Source organism: Poecile atricapillus, chromosome 26, assembly GCF_030490865.1.
Source record: "Poecile atricapillus isolate bPoeAtr1 chromosome 26, bPoeAtr1.hap1, whole genome shotgun sequence".
NCBI classification, from domain to species: domain Eukaryota; kingdom Metazoa; phylum Chordata; class Aves; order Passeriformes; family Paridae; genus Poecile; species Poecile atricapillus.
The window spans coordinates 5,905,208-5,928,229 of record NC_081274.1 but is presented as its reverse complement, the minus strand read 5'-3'; the positions used below and the strand labels follow the sequence as shown (position 1 = coordinate 5,928,229).

At 45.9% G+C, this 23,022-nt stretch overlaps 2 protein-coding genes, 1 long non-coding RNA gene and 1 pseudogene across 8 annotated transcripts in view; 1 reads left to right on the top strand and 3 right to left on the bottom strand.

Annotated features, from left to right (window-relative positions):
- LOC131588531 (serine/threonine-protein kinase PAK 3-like) overlaps positions 1-17,695 on the top strand; it is a 37,038-nt gene extending 19,343 nt beyond the window's left edge. Inside the window, exons 8-15 of one of the 6 annotated variants that reach the window (XR_009279602.1) lie at positions 90-138; positions 925-1,037; positions 1,630-1,747; positions 2,434-2,533; positions 2,999-3,195; positions 4,546-4,683; positions 13,591-13,700; positions 16,074-17,695. Coding sequence is in view for 3 of the 6 variants with exons in the window: in XM_058857426.1 (XP_058713409.1) it covers positions 90-138; positions 925-1,037; positions 1,630-1,747; positions 2,434-2,533; positions 2,999-3,195; positions 4,546-4,683; positions 6,310-6,411 (817 nt within the window). In the remaining 3 variants the exon portion in view is untranslated. Of the gene's footprint in view, positions 1-89; positions 139-924; positions 1,038-1,629; positions 1,748-2,433; positions 2,534-2,998; positions 3,196-4,545; positions 4,684-4,803; positions 11,270-13,590; positions 14,344-14,441; positions 14,544-16,073 lie in introns of those variants that run through there. The other 5 variants (XR_009279601.1, XR_009279603.1, XM_058857428.1 and 2 more) reach the window with 5 other exon arrangements.
- Positions 1-23,022, bottom strand: part of LOC131588644 (class I histocompatibility antigen, F10 alpha chain-like) — a 196,718-nt pseudogene that overhangs the window by 53,955 nt on the left and 119,741 nt on the right.
- LOC131588649 (uncharacterized) overlaps positions 1-23,022 on the bottom strand; it is a 131,956-nt gene that overhangs the window by 42,742 nt on the left and 66,192 nt on the right. The gene's annotated exons all lie outside the window — the stretch shown is intronic.
- LOC131588547 (gastrula zinc finger protein XlCGF9.1-like) overlaps positions 8,853-23,022 on the bottom strand; it is a 64,682-nt gene continuing 50,512 nt past the window's right edge. Inside the window, exon 3 of the transcript XR_009279606.1 lies at positions 8,853-9,552. The gene's annotated coding sequence lies outside the window, so the exon portion shown is untranslated. The remainder of the gene's footprint in view (positions 9,553-23,022) is intronic.

Sequence of the window (23,022 nt, the reverse complement as noted above, 5' to 3'; positions counted from 1 at the left end):
GCATTTACAGCAGAGCTCTCCTGTCTGGACTGGCTTTCAGTGCAAGATCTAAATGGCTTCTCCTTTCTTTGCTGCTGTTTTGTTTCTAGGGGTTTTGGAGAGGTTTCCAGAGCACTTGACACTGCAACAGGAGGAGAGGTAAATGTCAACAGCCCCTGCAGCCTCTGCTGCTCTCCAGGCCTTTCCCCACTGCTGACAGCTGTGGCTGGAGCTTTGAGTAGAGCTGTGCTGAAAAGGCACAAGAAGCACAGACTGGAGCCAGCCTGCAAATTGCACTTGGAACAGGCTTTGTCCTCCTCAGCTGCCCGTAGGAAGACAAAGAGGGCAGCGGTTCCTTTCAGAGAAGGACGCACCCACACGCTCTCAATTGCTAAAACAAAGGTGGTGTCTTAGAGCATCTCACTGCTTTTTGGGGCTACAGCTTCAGAGTCCTGAAGTCTCATTTCTGGCTGCCAGCAAATACATCTGAATGCTCCTGGTAGTTGCTTAGCCACGTGCAGTGCTGCACTTGGGAGCCACATGTAGGGAGAGATCTGCAAGAAGTTCCTAAAAGCCCTGAGCCCTGCCCATAGCCCAGGATGTATCCACAGAGAACCAAGGCACCCATTCCTTCTTTTGAATCCAAGCAGAGCAGCAGAGAGTGTGGTCAGAGCTTTGTGGGTGATCGTTGATACACCTTTGTTACCAAGTGGACAAGGCAAATCGCCAGTGGCCACGTGTCCTGTAACTGGCCCCCAAGGGAGCAGAGAAATGGGCTGTTGGAATGTCACTGCCTAATTACTCCAATTATGAGGTCTAATCACAAGGCACTTTGGCACAGCTTGGCTGTGCCATTCCAAAATCACTTGATCAACATCACTTGATGTGTGTTGTGGTCTCATGCTACCAATTTTCTCAAATTACTCCTTTTCAATGTCCTTTGAGGTGGCCATAAAGAAAATTAGTGTGCAAGGAGTGAGGAGGACGCAACTAACCGTGAATGAAATCAGGATCATGGAGAGTAATAGGAGTCCCAGGGTCATGAATTACTTAGCCAGGTGAGTGGTCACGGTCCTATCCCTTGAATGTTTGTTTACATACTACAAGCATGAGAGCTTAAAAACCCACTTTGGTCACTGGCAGGAAATAGAGCTGTTAATTATTATTTCTCTACTTATCTCCAATGGATGGGAAGAGACTGCATTTTGTCTGCATGAATCTAACCTGGCAAATGCAGACTGAAAATTGTTCAAAAACCTGCATCAGCCCTATCTTAATAATTCAATACCTTCTAAGTTCATTGCCTCCACAGTTCTTTGGGATTGAGATTTTCAAGTTTCTTAAATGCTGATGAACCATCCAACAGAGGATTGCCCTTGGATTGTTGCTCCTCTTTTCCATTGCTGTGCATGCCAGGAAGACTAGGTGCTTATTTCCAGAAATGCCATGTGTGACAGGTTTTTTATCTGGGCTCTTCCTAAACTGCCTTTCTCCTTGAGACAGCACAGACTGCAAACACTGCACAGCCTAGAGGCAATGTCTATTCCTTTTCTTCTGCCCTTGTCTCAAAGGGACCCAGAAACAAGACTCAAGCAAAAAACCAACCTAGCCGTGCATGTTCACCTGCATGGCCTTGTTTCCTTTTTTCAGCTACCTTGTGCATGAGGAACTCTGGCTGGTGATGGAGTACATGGACGGAGGCACTCTGAGAGATCTCATCGACAAGGCTCAAATGTCTGAAGAAGAGATTGCAGCTGTCAGTCGGGAGGTCAGGGATCCCATCTGTGCTTCCAAGGCCTTGAGCTGGATTGTCTGGGAAACAGGGGCTCAGAACGGGAGTGATTTCATGGGCCAAGCTTGGTTTCTGTGTTGCTGCTAGGCTATGGGCAAGCAAGAGCATCTCAAGTGAACTGTCTGCCAGTGCCCCTACACTCACTGGACTCACTTCTTGTACTCTTATCCCCTGCTGTTGTATTCTATCTCTGTCTCTTGCATTGGCATTTGCAGTTCTCCACCTTGCCTAGCTAAACTTTTGCCTGTCTGCACTACATTCCTTGTCTCTAAAGCAAAGGTGTCGTGGCAGGATTTGAAACAAACAGGAAAGAAAAAAAGAGAGACTAATTTCTTTTAGTCCTCAGCTGAAAAGGATAGTCGTGCAGCCCAAATGCTCTTTGCTTCTGAGCACATGCACTGCAGCTGCAGTCACCCTGGCTGGTTTGCAGGGGACAGTCTACAACAGCAGTTGCTGGTGCTCTTTCAAAAGCTGACATGCCTTTCCTGAGAAAGGTGCTGCTCTGCTACTGTTGGAGCAGCAGGCTTTTGCTCTCAATGGCGCCGTGTTCTGCCATTACTCCCCATTCCCCTGCAAAGGGAACCTTCCACAGCTGTTTCCTTTCTTGTGGGATGAACTCACAGCACAACTTTTTGCCCCCCTGGTTCTGTTTTCTCTCTCAGTGCCTGCAAGGACTGGATTTTCTTCACTCCAACCACGTGATCCATCGAGATGTGAAGAGCAACAACATCCTGCTCAGAACCGACGGCTCTGTCAAGCTGGGTCAGTGTATTCTTGGTCAGCTTCAGCGTTCCAGGAATGGGGGGTGTGGGGCTGCTTTCAGTGACTGCCAGCTCCCCAAAAATGCTGCTGCTGGCAGTGCAGGGGTCCCCCCTGCTGTGGGCTGAAGGCACAGTTGCAGTGTGCACAGAGCTATGACAAGGAACCACAAGCAGCCAAGAGTGCTATTGCTCTGTGTGTGTCTGTGTGTGTTCCTGCCAGAGGGAGGGAGCTACAATCTAAACCTTCAGGGGAACAAAAGGCACTGCTGGAGGAAGTGTAAAAAATGTTTGAAGTAGCCAATTTTATACTTCCTTGGCTAAAGTCCCAAGGAAACAAAGCAGGGACTGTTGTCCAGGAAATTCAACTGCACATTCTCAAACTTCTACTGGGGAATTCTTTGGCTTGGTTTCCTAATTGACAAAATTAATTGATTAAAATTAAAACAGTATTTTGCTTTCTCCTCAGCTGATTTTGGCCTTTCTGCTCAGCTCACCCCTGAGCAAAATCAACGCTGCTCGGTGATTGGGACTCCTTGGTGGATGGCACCTGAAGTGGTGAAGCATCAACCATATGGCCCCAAAGTGGACGTGTGGTCTTTTGGAATTGTGGCAATTGAAATGGCCAAACAAAAAACTCCTTATGACAGTTTCACTGCTCGATCGGTAAGGAGCAAATACTCTCTGGTCCCGCTGTCTTTCTCACCTGTCCCGTGTTCTCTGATCACTGGACAAAATCCCATGGCCATCTGCTGGAAGTACTTCTACCAAGACCCCTTCTACAAATGTCCCTGCAGCACGTCAGCATCTGCTGTAGCTTTGGTTGCAGCAGTGGATGAACTCAAGCCTTACCTTGCCCAAACCATCTCCTTTCTCAGGCAGCATTTTGCTTTGGCTTAGAAGTCGTTCCAGCTCTTTTGGCTGTGTAGATGGCCCGAAGAATAGGAAACAAGCATCTCAGAGCTGGTGTTATCTTTCCAGAAATTAAGCAAAGAAACTCAAACCAAACCAAGTTTCTAAATCAGTGCTTTTGAGAGAAGAAGTGCACCCCCATTCTTCTCACAGGGAAACTTGCCTGAAACCTGGAGATGAGGGTGTAAAGCCAGAGTCTCTTCTGCTTCTTGTGCAGTGCTGCTGAGACACTCAGTGACCACCTTCTTTCATAACCCAAGCCACTTTCTCCATATCACCATGCTGGAGCCTGGTGATGGGGAGAGCCTGCCAAAACCTCCTGTTTGTTTCCTGGCACTTTCTGGGATGGGCACAACGTTAATGCATTGACTTGAGAATCCAACGAGCACAGGGTTACCACAGGGGTGACACTTCTGATTTCAGCATGAATATTTTCCTTTTGCCACATAAGGGAACCTGAAATTTTCAGAGTGCTGAGAGACAGAGCTGCAGGTGGCTCCTGTGTGCCCAAACAGGCATTTTCAACCCAATACATTTGTGGAGGCATCTTAATGTGTCTGTGTTGAAAATGAGATTCCAAATGTTTGTTTCCTTCCCTGAGGAACACCCACTGCATTTCCTTTCTTTTCTTCCAATTCCCATCATTTTCAAGAACAGGACAAAAAGCTGGATGAGTTTTGTTTTATGGCAGCTGTGCTTAAGGGACCAACAAGCACTGTAGAGATTCTTTTCATATAGGAATCCTTGGAAGTAGTAGAGTTAGTTAGAATAGCAAAATCCCTCTTCCAAAAAGGCTGCCAAGCTGGTGGGAATCCTCAGAGAAGGAAACATGTATTTGCTGATGTAGTTGCCACTAACTAGATCAGGCAATGAAATCAGCTGCCATGGCAAGATCTGCTGGATGTTGGCAAAGCTGTGGCTTTGGGGCTTGGGTTTTTTCATGATACAGGAAAGTCGTCATCCAAATGATACAGGAAAGTCATCTCTGCCTCTCTGCCAGGGCAAAAACTGCCACTGCAGAGTGCAGCTTAAACAATGGGCTCTGGGAGAGCAGTTCCAGATGGGAAAGAAGCAGGTGGAGCCTTGTGTTTCCTTTTTCTCCAGGCTAAATACCACATAGCCACAGAAGGGACCCCACAGCTGCGGCAGCCCGACCAATTCTCACCTTTGCTGCGTGACTTCCTGAGCTGCTGCCTGCAGAAAGGCGAGGCGCAGCGCTGGTCTGCCAAGGAGCTGCTGCAGGTAAAATGCCAAAAGGGCTGCAGGTGAAACAGTGTCCGAGGGATGGGCTCCTCCTCCACTGAAATCCAAGGCATCAGATGAGCCCCCATCCTCCTCACTTCTAACCTTGATGCTGTTCAGCTGACAGTGGGGAGGTGCCGCGGCGGCGGAAAGCCCGGAGCACCGCGACTTCTCCAGAAGCAGCCTTGAGAAAGGCTGGCCCGAAGCGCATGCGAGCAGCTTTGAGCAGTCGAGTGATTCCAGCTCAGCTCAGTAATAGTATAGTGATTTCAGCTCAGCTCAGCTCGGCAGCAGCGGCGGCAGGTAACACAGGAAGCAGGGACGAGATAGCTGGTCCAGCGTTCCACCGAGGCACAAGCCTTTATTCAGGCAAAGCTTCGGCAAAGGGTGCCAGTAGCAGCGAATCTCTCGAACAGAGGAAAAGCCGGGATATTTATGGGGAAGGAGAGGGGCGGGGGGAAGCCCGAGATACCTGTATCGGGATGGGACAGCAGGGGGGAACACCAATGAAACACAACAGTTTAACATAACTAACTCAAAGACCCCTGGGAGCAACATTGTGTCGCTCTTACAGAGAAGTATCTCCTCTCCAGGGGAGGGCCAGTATCTGGGGCCCAGCGGGCTCCTCCGTACCCACAGGGAGGAATCCTAGACTGGGCTGGGCTGGCAGGGAGTGCTGGGTTTTAGCACTGGCTAAAATCACCAGTGCACTTCCTCATTTCTTGCTGGGAGCTATGGATTAGGAGAAGGGCAAAACAGGCTTCAAACTTAAAAGGAATAACAAATTGTATTATCAGGCCCACAGGAATAAGAAAGGTCTCATCTGTGTAGTGAAAGGGTTCAATCTCACCCAGGTCATGGCAGTCACGGTGTTGGATTTCAGGCTGTGCTGGGCCCCTCTCTCTGCCCGGTAGCCGCTGGGAGGGGAGGCTCGGCCTGGAGCCGTCGCTGCACGCCGGGGAGAGGGTTTAGTGTGGGCAAGATGTCAGCAGCCGTGGCCTGGCCCAGCCTGGGGCCGGGGTCCCGCAGCCTCCATCCCCCGCCCGGGAGCCGCTGGGGTCTGGCCCGGCCTCCCCCAGGAGCACAGGCCGTAGGCGAGCAGGGCCGGCCTCACCAGAGCTCCGTTACCTTCGGGGGCCGGAAGCAAAGAGGGCCAGTTCCCGGGCTGGTGGTTTTCAAAATGTGGATCATCACAGAGGCACATCTCATTTCTAAATGGTGCAAAATGTTGTCAGTTCTCAGAACTAGCCAGCCATTGGCCTGTCTCAGGCACAGAGGAAGCTCCCAGAAGCTTGTTTCAAAAAAATCACTTCCGTGGGGGGGGTTTCTTACTTCTTTCCCTAAATGTCAATTCATCTCAAACTAACACACAGGGACATGGAAAGGTCATCTAGTCTGTGTCCTGCAATGAGCAGGGACATCTTTCAAGAGATCAGGATACTCACACCTCAGATATTTCCAGGGGTGGGCCACCTACCAGCTCTTGGGGCAACCTGTGCCACTCTTGCCCCATGCTCCTGACCTACTCTGACTCAATCCCCGTTTCATTTAAAATTATTCCCCTGCCTTTGAAGCTCATAGCTGGGAAAATCATGCTTTGTTGTTGTTTTCTTTTCCTTTCTGCAGCATCAATTTATAACATCGGCCATGCCTGGGTCCAGCCTGGCACCACTCATTGTTGCAGTGAAGAAGTGGAAGGAGGAGACAGGAATGCAACAATTAATTTAGAACTGTCTTCTCCGTGACCAACTAAGAGTAGCATTGTAGAGTAGGATTATAGAGTAGAATTGTAGTGCAGGATTGTAATGTACGATTGTAGTGTAGGATTGTAGAGTAGGATTCTTAAAAACGAGATTCACTTAATAAATTATAAAAAGAATTTAATATAAATAAAAAGACAATTAGGAGACAAAAGTAATAAAGCAAAGGGTTAAAACGGCCGGGTGCCCTGGTGAGTTGCCAGGAACACACCTGGTATCTCAGGAACACTCTTTTTATCCCCCCCCTGCTGTGAGGGGTTAATGCATATTCAAAGCGTGTCCCCTCCCTGGTTCTGCCTTCTTAGATCATGCTTTTGCACAACTTATTTTTCTGTTGGTCAGCACTATTTTTGCTGGTCATCATTATTCTTGCTGATGAGCATTATTTTGGAGTTTGGTTTCCTTTCTCTTGCAAATGGTCATTGTTGATAACAGTCCAGCCCCCCGTCATCCTTCCTCTGAGGGTATCTGGGCTTCATATCTTTCGCTGATAACAGTTTGGGCTCTATTGTTCTCCTGATAACAGCTTGGGCCCCACTGTCCTTGCCCTCTGGGGTTTCCTTGCCTTGTACCTAGGAAATTCTTTTAAGCTTAAGACTTGTTAGTAAGAAAAAAGTACATACATAGCTAAAAAGTATTTAACATATAAGATTCATCTGCAAAAGCCAATATCACAATACAAATTTATAACAAACCCCTCCTCTTCTTTTTTTATAAATCATTTGGCTTGAGCAATAATTCTTGTTTTCTAGCTTCTAGCACTCGTTCATTTTTTTCACAAATTAGCTTCTTCCAACGGATCTTTCACATTATTTTGTTTTCTTCATACCATGATTTTTTTGTTTTTGCCATTCCAGATGTAGCCAATTTCAAGTCTGTAGGCATTTGCTATGCCCTAAAATATACTGGTGATCAGCCAATTTAAACATTGGGTTAAACAAAGAAGAAATATTAAACCAGCTGTAGCACTGCTACAAGGGGAAGAAACTTAGCTTCTTCTACTACTTTATCCCCAATACATTATCTCACCAATTAGTGGTCATTACTGATTTTCATTTTTGGACCACATGGGCCATTTTTCTGATACCCTTGGCGATATCTAGAATGGCATTTTTTTATTGTCATTGAAAACAACAATTTTATGTATTAATTTTCTCACAGAACACCCCTTCTTTTAGCCAATAAATAGTCTAAAGCCAGCTTACTCTGACATATTGCAGCTCTGGCTTTTCATCTCTGAATGGCTATTAGTTCCATAGCCCCAGCTGTTTTATTGGTTATGATTTCTACAACAGCTTGGAGTTTCATAATGCAAAAATTGGGGTTCGATATCCCCAACTTCCATCTTGTGCCCAAGAATGTTTCCAATATGTGTTCAGAGGCCATTTCTCATCTCTCCATTTTTGAGGTGCTCAAAACCATTCTCTTTTATTTCTTTTTAGGACCTCAAAAACCAACACCCCAATTGATTTGTCTCATCCTGACAAAAGGAAAAATCCTGGTTGAATCATTCCCAGAGTACAATTCCTTTTCCATTGCGAAGGGAGCTTTGGATATGCCCTTTTCTCACATATCCCAAAATAAGACATCTGGTGCTTTGTAATAGTCATTTTTCTGTTGATTTATATTTCCCCAAAATTTGGCTATTTCTGGGATTCCAGAGTAAGGATTTTTCCCTGTACTATTACACTGGGAGAATCTGGTTCTATTAACATGTACACAATTTTTCTTTTACTTTCTTTTGGGTCTAATACAGAGTTGGTTTCTCTGGAACTTACTATGTACAAGTTTTATTACCAACTTTAAACTTTTTACCAGGAGTATTTCTCACTTCATGAAGAAATTTCTCCATTTAATTGCTGTTTGAGCTTTGCTTACAGGTCCTGATATGAGGTTAATACAGGTCTAGGTTGCTGTGTTGGCTTTATCTTTTCACTTACCATTTGCTCTCTTACCAAATCTTGGTTATTTCTCCTGGCAACAACTGTGAAGCAAATCCATCTTTTTCTCCTTTTGGGCAGTTGTTTTCTAATCTGTTACTACTTGTTCCTAGATTTTCTGTGGTCTAATATTTTCCCTTTTATGCATACAGGTACTTAATTTGGATGGGTTATAGCAGTGATTATTGATACTGGTGTGGGTAATAAGAAAGAAACCCCGGTGTCTTTCCATGTAAAGCTTTCGATAGCATTTGTAACATGGCTTTGCTGGTGTCCCAAAAGGGAAAAGGATAAGTGACAGAAGAAGGAATAATAGGGGTCCAGTATGGCTTACACCCCCACCAATCCTGCCTATGAGGTTGCAGCTCACAGCAGGTGTTTGTATTCTTCTCGGTGGCGAGTTGTAGTGGTCAGTCTGGTCTTGCCCCCTATTTCCTTGTCACTTCCTCTTTTGTAATTTCCAAGCAAATTTCTTTTGACACCTTTTAACAGCAGTTTCCCACAGTTCCTCAGGTATTTCCCACAGTTCCTCAGGTATTTCCCACTCAACACGCACTAGTAATTTCCCATCTGTAAAAAAAGTTATCATTTAAGTTATTTTTAATAGATTTGGCACCTAACACTTCCTGCAATGAGAGGCTTAACTTTGTGAATCACAATATCTATTATTCTTTAATTTAAACACTTATATTTAATCCAGATAGCATGTCTCGTATTGGGATGATTTAGACAAGGTATATGATGTGGCACTGATGGAAATTGTGGTTTTCCCCCCTACTTTATACAAATCACAGGCAAAAGCAAAAATATACGAGGATTTCCTGACCAAAACAGCCCCAGTTCTCCTGTTTGGAGTGGGAGTTTTCCTCCCACCAAGGTGGATATCGAAAGTGTCCCAGAACTTGTCCAGGCAGGACTTGAAACTACTGATACAGGCTTGGTCTTACTTCCCAGTTAGGCGTGATTCTTAGCTCATTCCTTGGATCATTTGGATTGTCTCAGTTCATTACTGCCGGTCTCTGCTCAAGAGTACATTTGGTATCACTGGGTTTGGGTGTTACAGTCCAGTCCTCAGGTCTTATGATCTTATTGGTGTGAATCCAACTTCACTCTTTGGTCCAGATTGCAGCTTCTCTGCCTTAATTATCAGTAGTACCTGAAAACGATTTCTTAATAACACTGGGAGAGTGAAAACATCACATCAAATTTTTCCATCAGTATTCTTTAAAATTCTTGGGTTAAACAAAATTTAACATTAAACCTAGGAGCCAATCTCTTTCTGCGCGTTCAAATTAGTTAAACAAGAAAGGCTAGGTCAGTCTTAACTTCAAATAAATTACATTTATTACCTTTTTATTCTTTGGTTAATATTTACTTGTTTAGCTTCACAAACCTTTTTTATCAGTTTCTTAGAACAAACCCCTTCTTTTTAACAACAAGAGTAAAAGAAAGGAAGGGAAAAAAAATAAGAGAAAAAGAAATCTTATTTCAAGAAATTAAACACCTTGATGAGGTTTTCAGAACCTAGCGAGCAAGACTACTTTTGCTTTGGTCCCATCATACACCGGTCTGTTTCTCGGCTTTTGTTCCGTTCCTTCTTTCTCATTTACAGCAGTTTTTCAGGCCATTTCTCTTCCCCTCTGCTGCCGCAGCTCTGGGCTGAGCAGGCTCTATTCAGCCGCTCGCTCTGCAGGGGCCCACTTGCCTCCTTGCCAGTCACTTGCGTGCTGACCCTGGGGCAAAGCCTGTGTCCCCTCTCTCCCCGCTGCGCCGTCCCTTCACACACAGGACTGGCATGTTCAAACACACTCAGCTCCCACCACAGCCGAGGGGCAGAGCTCGGAGTCCACAGTGCTCTGGTCTGGGGCTCCTCTGCTGGGCCAGTTCACTCCTCAGCAGCAATCCTCACCCAGCACCGCTGCCGGGCCGGCGAGTGCTGCCTGCAACCCCGCACCCCTCGAGACCCCGGCACAGACACGGCGGGTCCCGCTTCAGCAGCGCCCCTCACGAACCGCGCTCTGCACCCTTTACATCGGGTGGGAGAGGACCGGGAACCACCGCTCCGGGCCGCGCTGTTCACCACTCACAGGGACCGGGTCCTGCTACAGCCGCTTTACATAAAAGCAATAAAACAACACCTAAACCCAGCGCTCCAGATGCTCCTAACATCTCTTATTTCGAGCACAATTCTCACCTCTAATCCCACTTGAAAGTTTCTCTCCTCACAAGCCAGTGCTCACTCTTTGGAGCCAACAAGACACTTTTCGCTCTCTTTCTAAAAATCTTTACAACTCTAATGAAAGGGATCGCAGAGCTCTCTCTCTCTCTCTGCCACTATCATCTTGCCACTCTTTACACCACATCCCTCCAGAATCTCTACTACACAAATTACTCTGCTTCAGAATCAACTACAGATTCCAACACCTCCTTTTGGGGACCCTCCCCAAAGCCATCAAAGGCGCTAAACACAGAGACCAGTCAGCTAGCCAGCTACCTTTACTAACTAAAACAAACCTGCAGTTACTATTTCCACTCCCTTGAACAGATCTTCAGTCAAGCTAGAAATGAAGACACAGACATCATTCTTCTCTAAATTTTCTTCTACAAGTACAAAGGAGTCTATTCTCACGCAGCTGCTTAATGTGAATAATCTCTAGTGTAACTTTTCTCATGACAAGATATGATCAGGTCTTTTATTTTTACAGGCATTTACATACATTGACAAGTTTCTGACAATACCTTTATGTTTCAACAGTACTTGCAGCTTATATACTATGAACCATTTATAGCAAGAACCAGTCTTATAATTGTTTTCAAACTCTTCTTTCACAAAATAAGACTCATTTTTAAATTAACACATGTATTTATTAAAATAGACTAAGTTTAGAGTCTTTACAACTCTCTTCTCAATTCAAAACACCAACAATCTTAATTCTAATCTTTTAACTGGGTCTACTTCTGCTTCTGTAATAAGCACAGCTACAAAACAACACAAGAACTCCTAGAGACATGTGCACTCTCTTGGCAAATTCAAAAGAACACGAAATCATGGCAGTTCTGAGCCTGATCTTCAACTAAACACACCATCACAAGAACTCTTTAGAAATCTACAGAGAGATGATCAGCATTTCATATTGTGAAAAGAGAGACAAAATAATTTTCAGCAGCAGTAAAAAGATTTATAACAACCTACAGGATTTTGCTTTTAGGCTGGCACCAGGTTCTGCTGTTAAGAACCATGGGCTGTGCCCATCAGCACGGGACACAAACAACATTAGGGTTAACAGCTCTAACACTTAATGACAAACTGGTAAGTTTCCACTTTAAGGAGTGAGTACTATGCAAATTACTGTAACTTGCCTTTAAAATTAAAATCAACCACAAAATTCTACGATATTCACTAAAGTAAAGAAATTGGAAGGCATACTAAGAAATTGGTTTGTTTCTCTACAAAATAAATATTGCAGTCACTCAAGAAAAAAACCAAACAGAGCTTATTTCTTTTTCTATTTTCTCCCAGGATGCATTTCTTGGAATTCTTCTAATCACCCCTCCAAACTTCTCTGTTTTTTCTGAAATTTCAAATTTTAAGCACCGACACAGCTTACTGCTGCAGAAGCCCACTGCACAATCACACACGGAATTCTCTCAGAACCCGGGAAAACAAAGGCTTGCAACTTGCAGCTCCCTTGGTTTGGAGCTGATACCATACGCCAGTACTGCTCCATATCTCACTCACACATCTGGCTAAGAAAAAGCTCTCTGAGCCAGTTTGACACCAGTCTTTACTCCCGGAATCACAGAACTTAATGTGCCCAAGGTCTCATAAGACCCCAGCCTAGAAAACCTGGGTCCCAGAGGGACTCACTCAGCTCTCTCACCATTGGGCATGTTCCCGGCCTGTTTCACAGCTTCAGGAGGTTCCAGGAGTCACTGAGAGCTCCTCCGATCCCCCTGTGCCTGGAGCCGGGAACCCGAACCAGCATCTGTGGTTCAATCCAGCCTGCCTGCAGCCACCAGAACAACCTAAACACAGCTCTGCGGCTTGAGAGCTCCAAAATAAGTTTAAACAATCCAGGGGCACCAAGACCTAGACAGCCTTTGCTCTTGCCTTACTCAAAAGGGACGAGCTGAGCTCATCCCCTCAGGGCACCCTCCATGCTCGGATCTTATCAGGGTTTGGCCCGACTCACCGCCGGCCAGAGCTCCAGGAGTTCCCCTGCACTCCTGAGGCTGACCTGCCACTCCGTCTCAATAGCTCGATGGGGAGTAGCTCTGGGAGCACGGTCTCCCAGAAAAACCTTTCACCGCCGCCACAGTGGGGCAAAAAAAAAAAACTTCTAAAAAAAACCCCCAAAAAACCAAAAACCAAACCACTCCAAACGCTGAATCACATACCAAAGCGACCTACCCCCACAAGCAGCTCTTGTTGCCCAGGGGGAGGAAAGGCGCGGAGGGAAGATCACCACTAAAGATAACCTTGGCTCTGCTCTGAGACCAGAGCTGCTATCCCGCTGAGAACAGATTTGATACAACACCCCCACGGCCCCTGGGTTACAAGCCCCAGTTCTGGTTTGCCCCCCCGGGGGCTCCAAGACAGGAGCTCGCAGGGAGGAAGCGAATCACTCCATGTGTCCCCACCATGATCCAGTCCCTGTGGAAACATTGACTCGTGTTCAGTCTTACTCCAGCACAGCACAGAAAACCTTTCCTCTTTAGCAACACTCACACCTATTTACACATTCTCACATCTGTTCATTCACTCCACCCAGTCACAGCAAGACAATAAGGTGCTCTTTATTTCCCAGTTACTTGTTAATATCCACCCATGGGCACTGTAATATGTCAAATATCTCAAGTTTCTTGGATTATTCCTCAATTTGGCAGTTTTAAGTCTAAATTTCTTGGATTTAATCCTCAACTTGACAAAGTTTTAGAAAATGTACATTTTACTCTGTTTTTCCCAGTGGATTCTGCCAGGAAAACCTTCGGCTCCCTTTCCCAAGGGGCTAACCCCTCCCCTGAGACCCAGTCCCAGTAACCCCGGGGGTATCTTGAAACCCCTGCTTCCCGCTCCCCCAAAGATTACTTACAATCCGTTTTCTTCTTTGAGTCTTCGTGCACAAGAATTATGGAGCAAAAATACCGTGGTTTAGGGAGCCTTTTCCCCTTTCCTTTGCTTTATTTCTTCTCCTTCTTGTCCTCAGGGTTTTGACCTGCAGCCGCTTGGTCCACACTAGGAGAAACGGAGCGGGGTCTGCTGAACTCAGCAGGGGCGCGCCTGTTTCCTCGTTCTGGATCTCTGGTGGTCCTAGAGGTGAGGTACGTATCCCGGACGAGGCCCCAAAATTCTTAAAAACGAGATTCACTTAATAAATTATAAAAAGAATTTAATATAAATAAAAAGACAATTAGGAGACAAAAGTAATAAAGCAAAGGGTTAAAACGGCCGGGTGCCCTGGTGAGTTGCCAGGAACACACCTGGTATCTCAGGAACACTCTTTTTATCCCCCCCCTGCTGTGAGGAGTTAATGCATATTCAAAGCGTGTCCCCTCCCTGGTTCTGCCTTCTTAGATCATGCTTTTGCACAACTTATTTTTCTGTTGGTCAGCACTATTTTTGCTGGTCATCATTATTCTTGCTGATGAGCATTATTTTGGAGTTTGGTTTCCTTTCTCTTGCAAATGGTCATTGTTGATAACAGTCCAGCCCCCCGTCATCCTTCCTCTGAGGGTATCTGGGCTTCATATCTTTCGCTGATAACAGTTTGGGCTCTATTGTTCTCCTGATAACAGCTTGGGCCCCACTGTCCTTGCCCTCTGGGGTTTCCTTACCTTGTACCTAGGAAATTCTTTTAAGCTTAAGACTTGTTAGTAAGAAAAAAGTACATACATAGCTAAAAAGTATTTAACATATAAGATTCATCTGCAAAAGCCAATATCACAATACAAATTTATAACAAACTATAAATAAAGTTTCTAAAATCTCAACTCCTTTGGAACATTTCTCTCCTTCTGACCCTGTGAGAAAGCTCAACATTTCCTCCTGAATTGTCAGTTTTTTCTTACAGGTGGAAAGTTACATTGATGGCTTCTTTGGTATGGTTTCAAAGTGGGGAAGGCTCCTCTTCATTCATCCTCTCCAGACCACACTGCCTTTGCAATATGGCCAACTGGCCAAGTTTTGCCCAGCTCTGGCATTTCTATTTGAGGCAGAAACAGCAATGGCATTTGCAGGAAAAACCAAAGGAGGAGCGGTGCAACGCAAACATCCCGTGCAGATGCAGGTTGTGCAGATGTGACTCAAGAGTATTTGGGTTCCTGCCACTTGGATTTGTATCCCTAAGAGAAATCTCTTTGGCTGGAGGAGAGTCTGGCTGAAGAGAGAAAGCAGAAAGAGCAGTGAGGGTGCTGTGCAAGGTCTCCTGTGGCGCAGAGCTGTCAGTGACTGTGAGGTGAGAGCGGGCCCGGCCTTGGCCAGGCTGGAGCCCCAGCAGAGCCCTGGCAGAACCTGGAGAAGCCTGAGCCTCGGCAGAGGCAGGCTGGAAGGAGGCCCTTGGAGCTGCAAGAGGCAGCAGCCTGGCCCTGGCTGCCTCTTGCTGGCACCAGGCAAATCCTCCGCTCTCAGAGCCAAGCTGGCAGCTGGCTGCTCCTGAGGGGAAGCGGCGCCATGCTGGGCACAGCACACACTGGTGCCATGGGCTGTCTGGAGTCTGCACAGGAGGAGAGAAAGGCAAAGAGCAGCCCAGGGCTGGTGCCCTGCCTGACCATTCCTGCTCTTCTGCCGCCTGCCCTGGAACTCCTGGCAATGGTCAGCAGTGTGTGCAGCACTCTGGGCACAGGGGGAGGGAGCCGGGCTGCTCCGCAGGCTCCAGCACAGGGCAGTGTCCTTCAGGCACGGCATTTCTGCCAGGGGAACCCAGGCCAGCGTGAGGCAGTGACAGCAAGTCAGGGCACATCTGCACGAGCCAGTGCCTCACACAGCTCTGGGACCAAGCGCCTGCAATCCTGGAGCTCTGCACTCAGCCAGAGCAAAGGTGTGAAATGCAGAGGGTTTTGCAGAAATATTCAGGGGCACCAGGCCAGCCTGCTTTGTGCTCTCTGGGGCACAGCAAGCACTGTGCAATGCAGCTCAGAGCTGCTGGCAGAGAGGGACTATGGGCATGTGCCTGAGGCTTGTTCTTGAGTAGTGATTTGGAAGGGAGCAGAAGGGTCTCAGTAGGCAATTTGTGTTTTCTTCATTAATTGCTGAAAGAATGTGGCTTCATGCAGCAAGAGCACTTGCAGAACTTACTGACTATAAGTTTGTGTTGAATTCCCAGAAAAGGAATGTGTTGAAGTGTAACAAATAGGGCTTTTGAATTGTTACCTTCATCCAAAATGACCACCAGGAGGCTGATGACCACCTCGTGCAGAGCCCTGCTACAAGGGCTTCCATAATCACGGAATTAGAAAATATGAAGCTTAGGAAAGTAGAATGTGCCCATTAAGTTAAAAAAGTTTAAAAGCTTGTTCTGTGCAAAGAATGGATAAGTGAGTTTGTGGTGGAGCTTTCTCCCTCACTCCTGGTATTGAATAAACAAAAATCCCTGCTCTGTAGGCCCTACACTATGGAGTGCTGTTTTCTTGACTACTTTTTGCGCATCATAATCACACTATGCTTTTCATTTTCTTCTTTGAACCTTCTAAGCATAAAGTGAGTAAGACAGTGAGTTGTGTACTGACAAGGCTGAAGAAACATTTCCAAATGCCATCTGGGAAAGGAAAGGACACGAAACAGCGCTGGGGAAGAGCGTCCCTCACACAGCCCTCAGAGCTGCCACCATGCACAAGATGCCGGCCGGGGATGAGGCGGTGCCACCATGCACAAGATGCCGGCCGGGGCTGAGGCAGTGCCACCATGCACAAGATGCCGGCCGGGGCTGAGGCGGTGCCACCATGCACAAGATGCCGGCCGGGGCTGAGGCGGTGCCACCATGCACAAGATGCCGGCCGGGGCTGAGGCGGTGCCACCATGCACAAGATGGCGGCCGGGGCTGAGGCGGTGCCACCATGCACAAGATGGCGGCCAGGGCTGAGGCGGTGCCACCATGCACAAGATGCCGGCCGGGGCTGAGGTGGTGCCTCTCAGAGCGCTCTGCAGCCTCTGCCAGCCCAGCCCCAGCCCCGGAGCAGCGCAGGGCGGGCAGAGCCCCCTTCCAGCCGTCTGCTTCAATGGACATTGACAGACACCCGGGCCACAGACACAGGCTGACACCTTTGCTCTGTGCACACAAACACGTACCAGACACTTGGGAACCTCGGCTGGCAGCATTTTCAGGTGAAAATACAAAGAAACTCCAGGGTTTGAATGTTTTCAAATAGAATATTCTATTTGCAAAAAAAAAGGACCAAAAGCAGAAAGGGGCATCCCAGCCTGTTTCTTGCATGCAGGAATAGTGTCACAGTGACTGTGAGCTGATGAAGACGGAGATGGGATTTAATCCAAAGCAGATTGTGCAGTGGGTGCTCACCTGTGATATGTATCCCTCACAGTACTGTTATAAATGCAAAGGCAATTTTGGGATAAAATCAAAGAGAAATTTATTAATAAACAATAATAAGTGAAACAGCGATAAAAACCCACAATAAAAAGATCAGCGCAGCGCTGGGTGGACAGGGGTCTACACCAGAGGTATAGGTTTCCCAAATCCACGTCTGAGCGTCCTCAGGATTGGGGTTTTATAGGATTTTTAAGTCCTCAGGCCAAAATTCCAAGCAGGTTCCATTCACCAAGTGTCCTTGATTGTCCAGTGAATGGATTTCCTGGCATAGAATAATGACATTAACTAGTGTCCGGACAGAATCTCCTCATATGTAAAGGAGATTCCGTATGTGTTGCAATGTTAGGTTTTTCATGGCAGGGTGGTGGAATCCGGGCTGGTGCCGATGGATATCTCGGCCGGGCTTTCCCTTTTGTCTCTCCTGATTGCCTTTTCAACACCGAGATGTTCAGGTCTGGCGAAGTCTTTCTTTTGGAGCTTGTCTTTTTCGCCGATCAGTTTCTTTTCCCACTGAAATCTGCAGGGCGTTGCTTGGGTCCGGAGGTAGATAATTTCCCGAGCCAGCTCCATTGTCCTTCTGATGGTCCGTGTCCTGTCTGTTTGTTCGAGTTGATGGGCCGGCCTGAGTTCGTTATCTGGGCGTTGCTGGCAATCAGCGACTTTTTGGAGAAAAGCCCCGTCCTGCTCTGAGGAGAGGCTTTTATACATTTTTATATTTTTATGTTCTTGCAAAACACATTTGTCCTGTTGATATACTTCGAATTTTTAATACAACAATAATTTATTACAGTCCCCCACCTAATAATTTATTACATTTAAAAATTCGTTATTTCAACATTAATTTTCTTTTGAAGGAAAGTATTTCTTTCTTACTCTTTTTCACTCTTTCCTTCTTCTGTTATCCAATCATTAATTTCAGTTGACAACATGTGTTCGCTTTCAAATTTTTCTAAGGCTTTTAATGCCTTATCACTCTCTTTCTCTTCTTCTAAAATCATTAATTTAGAGGGAAGGGCTGTTTTATCTTGTGCCTTTTCCGGGTCTATTGGGAGGGCGGCAATTTGCATTCCTTGCACCACAGATTGTATTAATCTAATCAGGCAAGGAATCAAACAAGGCAAAAAGATGATTCCGGCAATTGAACATCCTACAAAGAATACTAGCTTTTTCCACCAAGCCCCCTGCCCAAAAATTTGGTCCCACCAGGAGGCTTGTAGAATGGAATTCCATTTCTGAACTGGCACATGTGCCACCTTCTTGATTTCCGCAGCTAGTCCCTTTATAGTTTCGCCATAATCATCTATCTCCATGCAACACTCTGATTCATTAAATCTTCCGCACACTCCTCCCTCCTCAGCTAGCAAGTAGTCGAGAGCTAATCTGTTTTGGTAAACAAAGGCTCTCATTTGGGAATGTTGTCTTGCTAGGAGTTCCAGGGCTTCTGAAGTGTGATTTGAAACTACTTCCATTACCGCTTGCAGTCTGATGAGCCGATTGAGGAGGTAAATGGGGGTTCTATAACCCCAACTGCCATCATTTGCCCAGGTGGCTGGACCATAATATTGTATGATTCTCTCGGCCGGCCATTCCTCCTCTTTCCATTTCTGGCTTCCTCCTGCCATTGGTAATATCTTTTTTAGATCCCTCTTTTGTCGAGCTAGAGTTTCAAAGAGGGGAGCACCTAAAGACTTGCTTTCACCTTTTGGTAGTGTAAAGAAAAATGGCCGAATTAATCCGAGTGTGCATGACCCTTTCCACTTCCGAGGTAATTCACTGTATGCTTTTTTTCCGCATATCCAGTAAATTCCATCGGGAGCTTCCCAATCTCTATTAGTTCTTGCCGGATCCTCCCAATAGTCCCTCAGGCCTATGAAAGCATGGAAGGGATTGGCCCCTGGTTTCTTGTTCCAACACAATCTAATAAGTTTCTATCCACTCGCAGTTATTTTCCCGATAGGGAATCCAATACCCTTCGGGCGATTCCGGTTGCCAGATTTTTGTTTTCTTATCTGAGTTTACCGTGAGGGTATTTACACACGGAGTGTATCCTACCAGATCGGTAAACTCTTTTCCCTCCCGGCTAATGCAAAAAGTTCCAATTATTCGATCATCTATTACCCATCCCTCTGGTCTCCGGGTTGTTTTCGAAAATTTTAATTCTGTCCATTTTAGTAATTGTTCCGGGGTCAATCCCTCTCCTTTCCATGGCCGTCTTTCAGCTGATTTTAAGCCACCGCATATCCAGCAGTTGGATAAACCCAATTCGGTGGCTATTTCCTGCATTAAATCTACAAATAGGTTTTGGTCGGGGCTAGGTAATTTCCAATTGTCGTATTGTTTTTCTAATAGTTCATATTGTTTACTGAGAGAGTTTAACCTCTCTTGCTCCAACCTTTTCTTTTTATTTTCCATTTCTTGTCGTTTCATGTCTATGGCTATTTGTTTTATTTTACTTTCTGGGTCCAACCCTTCCTCATCCTTAGAAAAACAGAACACTGGGTCAAATTGAAGACACGAGTTCTCGTCATCTGACTTCAATAGATCCAAAATTATGGGTTCATTATTGAATGTCAGTTTTGCTTTGTGTTTCACATTTTTCCCTTCCCAGTACAATTTCCCCCCCATCATGCATGGTTTTAAGTTTGCTTTATTGTAGCATGTAGGGTTAACTCGGTGGTAAGCCAAAAATGTCGAATGTTTCTTTCCCCCAATCCAGACAGTTTTATTACACTGTCCACAGACCGCGATTGGGGAAATTCCCTTTATTTCTCTTTTGTTCCGGAAGTGGGTCATTGCGACCCCTATTTCTTCCGAGGTCCGAATGGGTTTTTCCTTGATACTTGCTCTCGAATTCGAGCACCAGACTTTCCCTTTTGATTTACACAATTTGAACTGAGTGCCGTTTAACCAACAAATACCCGCGTGTAGTTCTGAAGGGCACTCGGTCAAGCGCTCGATTTTTGTGGCAGTCTGACACTGCTCACACTTCCCCAGGGGACCCTCCCCTGGGGGCGCCTCGGGCTCCATTCCTTTGGTCGAGCACATGGCTAGGCTCAGGGACATCAGGATTCCCCACAATTGCATCCCTCTGCCACTCCCTCTGCCCGTACAAAAGTATATGGCGGGGGTAAGCATCTTCTCGGCAGCAAGGACTGTCTTCAGGGGCCCTTGATGTCCTGATGGCAAACCTCCGCTTAAAGGTTGCCCACCGAGACGCTTTAACCGGGTCAAACCTGCACGGTACTTTCACGGTTCTACGGCACTCAACCTCCAAGGGTTCTGCTTTGCAATCAAGCTGACCCCCTAATCCTTTTTGATAAAACAGGAACCACTCCGGAGAGTCGAGTTCCAAAAGGCCCGCTCGAGTTGCAAGTATCAGGAATCTGTTGGTCTGGTCTAATTCTTTCTCGTGGCACCTAGTGCACAATCCCCTCGGTTTATAACCCCTTATGCAATGAGCTACCCAAATCTGCTTACAATAAGCACACTTAAAATGCACAAACGGAAAACAGTAACAATCACGGATATTGCAACTTATCCTTTCGCCACTGTTCATTTGTGTTGCCTTCGGAGCTTGATTTTCAGATCTCCTGGCGGGGTGGTGATCTTCTACTCAGGGGCTTTGCAATCGGGAACTTTCTTTGTTCGAGAAAAGTGAGTCCAACCTTTCTCGGCCGTTCGTACAGCGGTGTCTGTTGTCAGGAGAACGAGGAACGGGCCTTCCCAATGAGGGCTGAGGGGAAGTTCCCTCCACACTTTGATCAATACTTTGTCGCCCGGCTGGATTTTGTGAATTGGAAATCCCAATGACGCGCTTTGGGGAATCAATCCTCTTTTCCGGAGCTCCTGTAGATTTTTATTTACAGAAATGAGATAAGGTTGTAATTGCACATCCTCTATTTGGGGATGTGACACCGGCATTCCATGCTTATATGGCATTCCATATAGCATTTCAAAGGGGGACAAACCGGTTTCTGAATGAGGCATGGTCCTGATGTTTAACAAGGCCAAAGGAAGACATCGGACCCAAGTCATTTTTGTTTCAATTATTAATTTGGACAATTGTGATTTTAATGTTTGATTCATCCTTTCTACCTGCCCCGAACTTTGAGGATGCCAGGGAGTGTGATATTGCCATCTGATTCCCAATGCTTCCGATAATTGTTTAATGATTTTTGAGGTAAAGTGAGTACCTTGATCTGAATCGATATGGTCTACTATCCCATATCTAGGAATTATTTCTTCTAGTAGAATTTTAGACACAGTTTGGGCTGTAGCCTTCGCTCTAGGAAATGCTTCTACCCAATGTGTCAGTTTATCTACTATCACTAGTAAATATTTATTTCTCCCAATCTTTGGTAATTCCGTGAAATCCACCTGGATTCTTTCGAATGGCCTATATGAAAGTGGCCGGCCACCCCAGTTTGTTTGTTTTGAATTTGAGCGATTTACTTTCTGGCATATCACACACCCCTGTACCTCTTGTTTGGCAAGTTCAAAGATTCCCTTACATCCGAAAAATTTTAAGAATTGTTCAGCCAACGCTCTGGTTCCCCAGTTGGTTTGTTCATGCAATCTCCGGAGTATTCCTCTTGCTATACTTTTTGGAACTAGCTCCCTCCCGTCTGGTAACCACCATTTATTTTCTTTGAAATATCTACCTACCTTCTTGAAATCCTCTAGCTCCTTCTCCGAAGGAAGCACGGATACTTCTGGTGGTTCCTTGGGACTAATCTCAGGAATACTTACCGCCAGCAACGCAGCTCGTTTCGCCTCTTTGTCTGCTAAATTGTTCCCCCTGGTGTGAAACTGCCACCCAGTTTGGTGTCCTTTTACATGGACTACCGATATCTCCTGGGGCTACCTGACAGCTTCCAAAATTTGTCTAATGATTTCTCCATGTATTAATCCTTTTTCCTTGGTATTTATTAAACCTCTTTCTTCCCATATTTTTCCGAAAGTATGCACTACTCCAAATGCATACTTTGAATCCGTGAAAATCGTTCCCCTTTTTCCCTTCAGGCCTTTGAGGGCTCTTAAGAGCGCAAATAGTTCACAGGCTTGAGCTGACCAGCATGCCTGCAGGGGACCTGATTCTATGATTTGTCCGGTCATACCATTTATGATGGCATAACCTGATTTTCTTTTTCCTTCTACCATTTTTGATGAACCATCAATGAACCATTTCTCCCCCCCTTCTAACTCTTGATCCTCCAGGTCTGGTCTTACCTTAGTTTGCAATTCTACTGCTTCAATGCAATTATGAAATAGCTCGCCTGTTGGTTCCCCAAACAAAAACTGCGCCGGGTTCTGGGCAGTAGTTGTTCTTAACTCGAGACCTGGCGAACTGATTAGCATGGCTTCGTATTTCAGAAGTCTTGAATCAGTTAGCCATTTCTCGGCCTTTTGTTGTAAGATATTTCTTACATCGTGTGGGGTGTAGACTGTTAAAGAGGCTCCAAAAGTTATCTTTTTTGCTTCCCCAACTAACAGTGCTACTGCAACAATTGCCTGCAAGCAAGTAGGCTAACCTCGACTGACTGGATCTAGGATTTTTGATAAAAATCCTATGGGCTTTTTCTTTTCTGCCCATTCCTGGGTCAGAACTCCCTGGGCTGTTTGTCCACTTACATCGACAAACAGCTGGAATTCTTTGCTTGTATCTGGCAAGGTTAGAACTGGGGCAGTTATGAGTGCAGTTTTCAGTTCCTGAAACTTGCTTTCATCTTGAGTGGTCCATTTCAATCTGTCAGTGTTCAATCTTTCATACAAAAATTTTACTTTTTCGCTGTATCCTTCAATCCACTGTCTGCAATATCCCAGGAGCCTTAAAAATTGCCTGATTTGTCTTTTTGTTTTTGGGGCTGGGAGCACGAGGATCCCAGCCACTCTGTCAGGGTCTAGCCTCTTTTTCCCCTGAGAAATCCAATGTCTAAGGTATTTTACCTCGGGCTCTGTGAATTGCAGTTTGGATTTTGATACCTTCAAACCCTTATTTCCCAGAAAATTCAACAACGAAATTGTACTCTTTTTAACCTGTTCTTCTGTTGTTCCGGCAATTAATAAATCATCTACGTATTGTAATAGCTTTGTCCC